An 11,109-nucleotide genomic window follows, 5' to 3' on the forward strand; every position below is an offset into this window, starting at 1 on the left:
CTTAATACGTTTCAAGCTTCCACCCAGAGAGACAGAGAGAATGTAATAACAACAAGGAGACAGTCTTTGAAAACTGCTCAAATTTTGGCCAAAAATCCATAACAGGAATTAACAACAATCAATGATGCAGCTTTTTTCAGCCATGAAACGTGTAGATTTGCATCACATTCACAGATTCCAATTTCTTTCAGATTTTTTGAAATGTTTCCAAAGCTTTTACCCTGTACAGATATCAAAGTCAGCATGAGTGTAATTCCCCAAGCCAACATTTGAAGGTAAAGTCTCTAACTGGGGCCAATCCTCGTTAAAAATGTGTTCTGTGCAGACCTGCAACAGACTGCAGACTGACTCTTGAACCCTAAACAGCTGAGAGAACACCATCTACAGCGCAGACAAGTCAGCCAACCTGCAATTTGTTATGCATTGGGAAATTCAATAGTTCCTTTTTATGACATGACTTACATTTAAAAAGTGATTTTTCTAGTAAAAGTAAACCACTTGAAGGTTATAATTCCTAGTTCTATTGCTGGATTCAAGTTTCTAAATAGAAGAAAAATTACATACTCATACATAAGATAAACCTTTAAATTCATTGTTTTTTTTATTTGTCTTGTCTCTCACTACCTTAGGGCACATGGATTATCTACTATCTATGTGACTGGCCTCCACGGAGGCCTGTAGTAAATTAGTTAGACAGATTTCATTGCTATAACTAAGTAGACTGATTATTTATTTATTTAAAGTACTTTGATTTGAGAGAATAAAATGCATTAACTCTACAGGCTGCCCGATTTTGGAAGCTTTGCATTTGCTGACATCTAGTGGCAAATATGTGGGAAGTAAATGTTTATTTCTCAATATCGATCTGGAGAATCTTGTCTGCACCACAGATGTAATCAGTACATTTGTGATCATTCATTGTAAATGTCATGGTGTATAATTATTACTTATGTGCTTTTATAAGTCCAGCAAAACAAGTTAATTTGCAAATGCAACGTCCATTTAAAAAAAATACTATAATAGTAATTATTTAATAATTAAATCTGTAAAAATATTATTTTATCTGGTGGTTTCCATTTTTGCCCCAAAACAAACAACACTGTCTGTTTTCAGATCATCATTTAAATGCTAAAGTCCACATCAGAAACACCACCAGACTCATTATTTCACATTAAATCCCAAGACATATCCTCTTACGGTGTATAGTGAACTATTTGTTCTGAATATTTATTTCAAATTTAAATGTATTAGTAAACCAACTATCACTCCTAAATTTCATTTTTTGTTTTATTTCAAGTATGTTATATCTCTAAATTCAATCAATATATTCAAGAGGTCAGTTGAGTAATACCCAAGATGTAAATTATTCATGCACATGTCAGATATTAATTTGTTTATTTGCACACAGAAGGACAGCACTGCTGTGAGTCACATTAGAAAACAACCTGTGCAGAATGCAATGAAAAGAAAGAGGGAGGGAAGAGCTTTGAGATGGGGGAGTGACAGAGACAGGTAGAGGGAGGAAGAACTGGAGGCTGCAGGACAGAGCACAGAGAGCAGCTGAGGAAGACGCACACACCTGGAATTCAGGTAGGACACCTTTAACTTTGTTTTTTTTATGCTTTTTTGCATGTGCATTTAATAATTACATTTTGCAGCTTTGGTATAAGCATTTGTACTCATGGTGTAAGATTAAAAATAATAAAGTCTTTGTTTGAGGTCATTTTCTGCCTACAGATTTCATTTTGTTTACTGAATTAGGTATGTTTCATTTAAAGTTTCAAAAGAGGAATTTACCTGTGAGCTTTATGCTCTGTAACCTGCGGTGAATGGGTCCATTGTTTAGTTTTTGTACGCTGGAATGCTCCTGAACATCCTGCGTAATGCTCTCAATTATGAATGGTATCATTTATTCTATAGTCTCAGCACCTCAGCAAATGCTTTCCGGTAACTTAGCAACTAGTGCTGCTCATTCAACATTAAAGTGTAACATGAGAGGACCCAGTGGCCTCACTCCAGGAGAGTGACAGGGATTTGTTACTGACACACAACCTAAATTTTCCCTCATTCCAACAAACAGATTGATGACTGTTTACTTGTTGACCCATCTGTGCGTGTGTAGTTTTAGTATTGAGAGTGTACTCTTATGTTTTCCAAGGTCTACTGCTCCTAATTTCTCTGTGAAAATATTTTTTTAAAAACAAAATGTCACCTGCAGATTTTTAACATCTTTAAACATGGGAAAAAGATTTTATCTCTTGACACTCTGAGGTCACATGTTTCCAGGGGGACCTTGTTTCAAACATGCAGAGGTAAACTGACACCTCACCCTTTCTACCTCGCAAAAGCCTTGTTGCGCTCCAGGGGAGATAAAAGGCTATCCACTGTTAACATATTCATGCTGGTACCCACTGCCCACAATTGCCAACTCAAAATAGACTGACCCCTCTGCTGGCAGTGTCTCACATACCTTGTGTTGGTGGTGAAAGACAGAGTTCGGTTTCAATGCCTTGAGCAGATAAGCGCTGCTGTTTCTGCCAAAAGTGACAATGTGGGTCTGTGCTGCATTCAGAAGCATCTATTTGAGACTGTTGAGATTTCACAATGAGTAACATTAAGAGAAGTGACTTGGCAAATTAAGACTCCTGCCTCAACTTGGCAGTCAAAGACCATTCAGTGATCATCTAATGTAGGAAATAGCTATAAATACGGATTAAATTATATCATTTAGATTAAGTACAGCATTACTAGATAATTCAAGGCAAATGTTTGCTCAATAGAGATGTAGATTAGATGTGCTTTAGCAAACTGTTGATTAACATCCGATTTAGGGAATTTGTTGTTGTAGTAATCAGTGGCGGCCAACAGTGTTGAAGTATGAATACAGTGCTGACCTCAGGGAAACAGGACAGTGGTTAACTGAGAGCTCCTTAGAGTCTCATGAGAAACTGAATATTGTGTGGGCTAGATAAAGTTGCAACGAAAGGGAACCTGTGTCCCAGTTTTAAAACAGCAACTGAAATGTACATAAGTCCTCATAGGGTTTGTCTGATACACAGGTGAGGAAATGACTGATGTTCTGAGCCAAGATCTTCTTATCGCATACAGTCCTTATTTTCAAATGAATTCAAATTGATTCGGCCTTTGTTGATGTTGTCCAGTGTCACTTTTTTCCAAAACTGAACATGTTGATTTGAGATTAAATGCTTTAGTTGTTAGTTGCTTTTAAAAAAGTACATCTGTGTAAGTTGTAAAACACTTAAATGCTTTGTTGCAAGGGCTGTGCCTTTTCTGTGTGTATGTTTAACTTTCACAGTTTTTAATGCCATGGTAACAGGGTTTTGATGACAACACATTTTTCTTCTGCATTTTCTCTTTGTCTTTACAGACATTCAAAAAGCAGTGAAAAGTGAAATCCCAAAGAGGATTGTTCATCAATCTACCATCCACAATGTTAATGCGGTCTCATTCGGAGAGAAGAGCCCTACTTGGGTTCTCAGCCCTGCTGACACCCAGCACTCCAATACAGAGAGATGTGACCTCCCCTCCTTCCTTATCCTTCACCCCACGGGACTCCATCTTTACACCCATATCTCTTACTTCACAGCCTCCCTGGGTGACACAGGCCCTTTCTAACCTGGAGAAAGGAGAACTAGAATTGCAGAGCCTCAGGGAGCGACAGCAGGCTGAAGTGGAGGAGGTGAACCGTGAATTGGACAATGCTGTGATTGAAGCTCAGAGAGAGGAGCGTCGCCTTCTTGAGAAGGTTGAGCAGGACCACAGAGATGCCCAGCGGCACCTTAGTCAGGTGAAGAGGGAGAATGCCGCAGCGGTGCGCGTTGTGCAGTCACTTGTTGACCAGCAACTTAGAAAAATAGGACAACTGAAGGAGCAGATACAAAGATTGGGCAGTACCGCTGGTGGATCCAACAAAAATCAGCTCCAAAGAGGAGTAGCAGAGGTCACCCAACCTTGGGAGATCTCTCTAACACTGAAAAGAGTCAGTTTCTTACCATACCCTCAGTCCAAGACGTCAAGCTTAGGGGAAGTTGATGTTCGTGAGCAAAGTATGACCTACCCAATTGGTGTCTGTGGTGTCCAAGGACAAAAGTGTGCCCTGCACTCAGGGGATACGACATTTTCAAACATTACCCCTCTTCAAATTCGAAATGAACCACAACCAAACAGAGCTGGCCAAAGGTACAGTCCAGAGGAGAACAGTAAGGCCAAAAGTGTTAACATGCGTGTTGTCCGGAAACTCCGTCTGTCAAGCTCTACAGAGAATGAGGACGAGCTCAAATCCCCCACCTTAAAGTCCCCCATACCAAGACATCGTGGTGTATCTGAGTCGTCCCAAGATGAGGAAGTGGAGTCTGTGTGTTCAGACACACAGGGGCAAGATCTTTTCCTTGCTATCCCACCAGTCTCTAGCCAAGGTGAATCTGAAGGGGATGAATCTGATGGGAGACAAAATGGAAAGAAGAGGCGCTCCACACTGAAGGGAAAGAGGAAGCAAAAAGCCCTCATGTTGGTCTCATGTGAAGAACCATCTTGCCCTCCTGAAGAAACCGATGAAAAAACCAATGATGTGGCAAAATCTCCAAAGACTAGGAGTAAAAGTTCTCTCTCCAGACACACTCTTGTAGATTTTCCTACTAGACATCATCCTCTTTCTCAACACACCCTATCCAAGAGAAAGACCTCAAATGAATTCTTAGTGGACAGTGGAAGCCCTCCATCCCCAGTGGACAGCGAGGACTCCTGTTACACCTATACTGTGAATACACCAGTCAATGGATCCCTCAACCAAGAGCACTGCCGCTCAATGTCCATTGCTGACCTCTCAGGTAAACTTCGCCCTTTGATTAACAGTGAAAAAGGTGAGTGTAGAGGAATCAGGAAGGTCAACAGAATGCGTCTGGCCTCGCAACCTTCAACTCTTGAACAAGACCAAGGAAATGGCACAGAATCTGACAGGAACACCACAAGTTTTGATGAACGACAATCAAGATCGCAGACTGTTACACTGGGTGTACGCTTTAACCATGTGAGCAGATCTCTGTCAATGTCAGCTATTGAAGGAGACAAATTACAGCAGAGGGAATCACAGCAATACAACAAGGACAAGAAAGAGAGAGGTGCGCCAGCTTTGAGGGAACTGGAGGAAGAGGCTGGTTCAACCGCGCTTGACTCGGCTTATCTGGTCAAACAGTTTGGAAAACAAGGATCAGGCCGCACTGACTTTAACCTACCAAGTGGTGTCCATGCTACTGTCAAAGGGCAGCTATTTGTGGTGGATTGTGGAAATGCCCGGATTCAGGTAACTGATCTCCAGAAGAATGTTGTACAGCAGGTGTCTCCATCGGGATCAGAAAGGTCTTCTCGCATCTGCAACTACTTTGATGTGGCTGTAAATTCAAAGGGCCTCATTGCCCTGACCTGTGCTGCTGAACGAGCTGTGTTGGTGTTCAGCCGTCATGGGCGTCTCCTGCAGACGTTTGGAGGCACATTGACTGGTTCTGCCAATGAAGAGTTGGATGCTCCTAGAGGGGTGACTGTTACCCGTCAGGATGAGTTCTTGGTCGCTGACCTCAAGCGTGGCACCCTGACGTCCTTAAAGCTGGACCCCAAAACAGGGGCCAGATTGGAGCGGACAGTGGTGACCGGGTACCACAGACCCTACCTGGTGGCAGCCTGTCTCACCACTGGGCTCATGGCAGTATCTGAACGAGGAAATGAGACTGGGCGTGTCCCATGCATTCGAGTCCTGGAGCCTGGCTGGAACACTATCCGAATCCTTGGGGTGTGCTCTGGCCTGGGGCCTGTTCTGACCTGCCCTTGGGGCCTCTGCATCGACAGCGATGGGGATGTCCTGGTGGCAGACTGGGGCAAGCAGCGCCACAGTGTTTTTTTTTACCCGTCCAAAGGAGTTGGCTGGCCTCTGATAACCGATAACCTGAGTAGTCCAAGGGGCCTGGCACTGGTCCCCGATGGCCACATGGTTGTGTCAGACAGCATGAATCATTGTATCAAGATCTATCGTTACAAATAAACTACAGAGGATGACTAAGGCACAGATAGATTGCTGTGAGAAACTGAGAGGGTTAAATCTGTAATAGCAGGCAATAACCTTGGGTATGTATAATTTGGGGTTCGGTTTAATTTTAAATGATCATGTCTGATGAGATTTCAAAAGGGAGATAAAAAAGAAAGCCTTTTTCATTATGATAATCAGTAGAAGCAAGGCCAGCGTAGAAAAAAATACAAATGCATGCTTTTGAATTACTCTTGAGTGTTTCTAATGTTTTTTTTTCTCAATTAATCTATAGTACAGAATGGTAGCCCATAATTCTGTATGTCTGAATGATATTGAATACAATTTTAAGAAGTATGCTCATATTGTAAAACATTTAATGAATCAATAATCAAGACCAACCAACTATCAGTGCAATCAGCAAGATAAACACTTTAGTTGACTTAAGCTTGGGAGGGCTAATGATTTTTGTACTGTCAATTTGTCTGAGTAAAAGGAATTAAACTCTGAATTACATCTAATTTTGCCTGATTTTGTTGTTTCTGGGGCTACTGCCTGACCTTACCTTACCATGCAGCCTCAAAATCTGTACATCAGCTTTTGGGTATATCTCTGGTGACAAAGTTTGCACAAAAACGTCATCACCAAATAAAAAAGGGAACAACCAAGGCTTACTGATCCTGTTTTGAAGAACATGTAATTATCACGCACAGTTAGAAATGGTAAAAGGATAAAACACACATAAAAAGGTAACTTTTGCTTCATTCCAAGTAGATTTCCTCAAGAGTTAAAACCGCTTTATTAACATATATTTATGTTATAGATACATATATAGATATATGTGTATATTGGGATCAAGGTTAATACTGACAGTATTGAACATAGCTTGTGCTGCACACAATACTGATAAATATAAAAGAAAATAAAGATATCACCAATTGAGTAAATTGCAATGTGTGATCGTAAATGGTCATGATAAAGCCTTATTTTGCAAGAACAAAAATTCACCCTGTCTACACAAACACACACACAGTTTCCTAACTTGTCCACCCACACACACATTTCAGTATAAAAGTGCATGTTCAGCTCCTGCGCAGCTACGTCTCCGCTCCACTGTGAGACTGCACATCAGACGACTTCATCAGGACTGCACAGCATGGAGCTCTTCACCAAAACTCTGTTTCTGTGTTTTGCACTTGCCCTCGCTAATGGAGCACCTGCGTGAGTATTAATGAATTCCTCTATCTTGTAATTAAATTAACACTCAAAACAGGTCTTTCAGGTCAGGATGTATCATTCTTAGTACCCTGATTTTTCACTGCTGACACTGTGTGCATGTTTCAAGAGGTTTTCTAACCCTTGAAAAAAAAGAGCTCTGTGGGTGCAGGTTATTTAGGCAAAAGACCCAAAACATAAATGACCCGTGTTTGTTTGATTCAGTTTCCTACATACTTTTCTGTTCTGTAGTATAGCAACACATAAGTCTTTCTGCCACAGACTTATCCAGCCCTGCGCCTTAAAGCACCTAGGAGGCTCATTTGTGCCATCTTCCATCAGACTCCATAGCACCCAACATCTCCCTTCTCCTCTGTGCTGCTGTGCCAATTCTAATTTCCCCAATTGGGGATAAATATCTTATCTTATATAAATAAATACAGGGGGTAGGAAAAAAATAACACAATATCTTATAATATAATGCAGACCAATACAATGGCCCTCTCAATGGTACATTTCTGAGGCTGTACTTTTTGATGCATTGCATTGCACAAGTCACAAGTTAATTGTAATTTCACAACTCTAAACGCAACTATTTGCTAGTTCACAAAGTTCACCTTTTAGATCAATTGAACAAATACAGGAGTGCAAAGTCATCGTATTTCCTTGGTGGTTTGTTACTGATTGACCCCCTATCATCATGACTCAAGGATTTTTGGAAATGAACTGAAACATGGTGCTATGCTGAACTGCAGAAAAATAAGGATCTTTGTTTGTCATCTGCAGGCACCCACAAGATGCATCAGTAGACGGTGGGTTTTTGATGAACATATTAATAAATAACAAAAAGTGCTTTCTCACTGGTTTGTTACATAGTAGCATCATTTTCTGTATTTATGCATATAATTATGTTATGTTTCTTACTGTGAAATAAAGGTGGAGTTGCTCTCCCAGACCGGTGTGAAGGTATTGAGTTTGATGCCATCACTCCTGATGAGAAAGGAAACACTTTCTTCTTCAAAGGTGTGGAACATTTCTTAGTCTCACTTATTACATGATGGACTTTATTTACTCATGCGGTTATTTAAGTTCAATTTAATGTTTTTCCAAACTGAATATATATTGCAGTGTAATGAAACTCTGATGTTAACCCTCAGGTGCCCACTTGTGGAAGGGTTTCCGTGGTCAAGCTCAGCTCTCCAATGAGTACTTCAAGGAGCTGGATGACATCCATCACATTGGCCATGTCGACGCTGCCTTCCGCATGCACAACACAGAGAACCCAGGCAATCACGATCACATCTACTTCTTCCTGGTATGATCCACAGATTCTTTTATTTGCGATATGATTGTGTTAAAAATATAGATTGAGAAGAAGTTTTTTTCAAATCTAATTTTCTGATGTAATGTCCAGGATGACAAGGTGTTCAGCTATTATAACTACACCCTTGAAGACGGGTATCCAAAAGAGATCCAGGAGGACTTCCCAGGAGTCCCTACTCACCTGGATGCTGCTGTGGAGTGTCCCAAAGGAGAATGCACGGCCGACTCAGTTCTATTTTTTAAGGGTATGTTGGTATTCACAGCAAAAATATTCATCTCATTAAGTCCAATCTATAATTAAGCAGTGAAATAATGTTTTCCCTTAACAAATGACAATGTTTGATAGAAAAACAGTGGATTATCTCAGTATTATAAAGATAATGCTGCTCTCTAGTGGAGAAAAAAAGTTGCAGCAGGAGTGCATTATGTCCTTTAAGCGTACCAATCCACGTTGCAGGTTAGCCACATGTGAGTAAATGATTGTAAAATTAACTGTGATATGATTAGGCAACTGTAAATTAACGAGCATATGGTGAAGCTAATTGGTAACCATTTGCTCCCATAGGACATGATGTGCATGTTTATGATGTTACCACAAAGACAGTGAAGACTAAGACGTGGCCCCACCTGCCTGCCTGCACCTCTGCTTTCCACTGGCTGGAGCACCACTACTGCTTCCATGGACACAACTTCACCAGGTTCAACCCGGTAACTGGAGAGGTGGGCAGTTCCTACCCAAAAGATGCCCGCCATTACTTCATGAAGTGTCCCAACTTTGGTGAGTTCATCAGGACAAGGACAGTCAAATTTTGTTTAAAGCTTATAATCGAAATTGAAACAGATCTATTTTGATAAAAGTATTTTCAGGTAAACGTGTAATATTCTGTGTTTGACTGCAGGTCACGGAGGTGATCATAAAGCCCTTAAATGCAGTGAGGTCAAACTAGATGCCGTCACAACTGACGATGCAGGCAAAACTTACTTCTTTGCAGGTAAAGTCAAACGTAACTGGCCTTTAAAGGAATAGTTCAACATTTTGGGAAATGCAGTACTTGTTTTCTTGCTGAGAGTTTGGTACATGAAGCATGAAGCTAGAGCCAGAAGGTGATTAGCTTTGCTTAACATAAAGACTGGAAGAAACAGCAGCATCTTAGCAATGTGAGCATGTGAGCTGAGCATGAGGCAATGCCCTGCTGGCTCTAGCTTCATCCTTAACACACATATAAGTGGTATTGATCTTCTCATCTCTCACCAAGAAAGCCAAGAAGCATATCTCTTAATATGTATTTTTCCAAACTTTGATAATTTCTTTCGAGCTTGCTGTAAAGCTTTCACTAAGACTACAGTTCAATCTGCTCAGGCCCCAACTACATGCGTCTGGACACTCGTCGTGACGGCCTTCACACCTTCCCAATCACCAGGGCCTGGAAGGAGGTGACCGGCAGTGTGGACGCTGTCTTTTCCTACACTGATAAAACGTACTTGATTAAGGTAACCTTGATTCTTCTCCTTCTCTTCTCTCTGACATAGCAGTGCTAAATTCCACATATGTACATATTATTATTTTATTTATTATATTAAATTATATGATTATTAGCATTATTGTTGTATGTCTCTGGTAACAAATTTCCCTCTGTATTGAAATTAAAACTAAAATCCCTCCTGTTCTGCCAACACCTGCAGGATAATCAGGTTTACATCTATAAAGCAGCTGCTCACTCCAGCCTGATTGAAGGCTACCCTAAAACCCTGAAGGAGGAGCTCGGCATTGAAGGACAGGTGGATGCTGCTTTCCTCTGTCCTGGTGAACACACAGTTCATATAATCCAAGGTAAGGTTCCTGAGTGCTTATTTCTCATTTTTTGGATAATTTTTGAACTTTTGAAACTTGTTTGCGCACAAGTGATTGACGAACATCTTTACACACATACTTCTTCCAACAGGACAGAGGGTTCGTGACGTCGACCTAACCGCCACGCCCAGGGCCGTGACCCGAGATTTGCCCCTGCCCTTATCCGACATCGATGCCGCTCTCTGCGGTCCAGATGGAGTTAATTTGTTCAAGGGCTCGCAGTATTACCACTACGAAAGCCCCACGACACTGATTATGAGCAGGATCGCCCCTTTTGCTCAAAATATTACCTCAGCAATGATGGGATGTCAGGATTAGGAATCAGTGAGAGAACATTTCATAGTTCATCCCTAAACAATACAGAGAGACAGCATTAGCACCAAACATCAACCTTTCTCACCACTCACACACACAGCGATTCAGACTGGATGAAAGGAAGTTAACTTTTGTTTGTTGAATAAAAAATGGGAAACTGCTCATCTGGAGTGTTATTTTGTTCATTTCGGTGATTATCATGAAAACAGTTGTATGTCATGTAAAATTTTGGTTTATAGCCTATGTTTTGAATTTGGAGACTGACTGGAACCAGTTATGAAGAACTAAATCGAGTGCCCCATCGAAGCCAATATTAAGTAATGTCAGAGTTTGGCCACTAGAGGACCTACTGTACAAATGAATTTGTCAG

General features: G+C 41.0%; 1 protein-coding gene across 2 annotated transcripts; it reads left to right on the forward strand.

Moving 5' to 3' along the window:
* The first annotated feature begins 3,827 nt into the window (after positions 1-3,827).
* On the forward strand, positions 3,828-10,903 carry hpxb (hemopexin b). Of its 2 annotated transcripts, XM_038717099.1 has the most exons (10): positions 7,111-7,255; positions 8,036-8,061; positions 8,186-8,272; positions 8,407-8,564; positions 8,664-8,817; positions 9,138-9,350; positions 9,472-9,564; positions 9,933-10,063; positions 10,256-10,403; positions 10,516-10,903. In XM_038717099.1, exons 1-10 carry the CDS (start codon positions 7,113-7,115, stop codon positions 10,740-10,742), a joined length of 1,380 nt encoding a protein of 459 aa, XP_038573027.1. In that variant the 5' UTR covers positions 7,111-7,112; the 3' UTR covers positions 10,743-10,903. The 2 variants fall into 2 exon arrangements, 1 of the variants encoding a protein (XP_038573027.1); XR_005444214.1 differs by lacking the exons at positions 8,407-8,564; positions 8,664-8,817; positions 9,138-9,350; ... (2 more) ...; positions 10,256-10,403; positions 10,516-10,903 and adding an exon at positions 3,828-6,783 and having other exon boundaries at positions 7,102-7,255; positions 8,186-8,251.
* Positions 10,904-11,109: the final 206 nt, after the last annotated feature.

This window comes from Micropterus salmoides, unplaced genomic scaffold (genome assembly GCF_014851395.1).
Source record: "Micropterus salmoides isolate LMB-PRFRI ecotype aquatic unplaced genomic scaffold, ASM1485139v1 Ms_hic_scaffold_1, whole genome shotgun sequence".
NCBI lineage: Eukaryota > Metazoa > Chordata > Actinopteri > Centrarchiformes > Centrarchidae > Micropterus > Micropterus salmoides.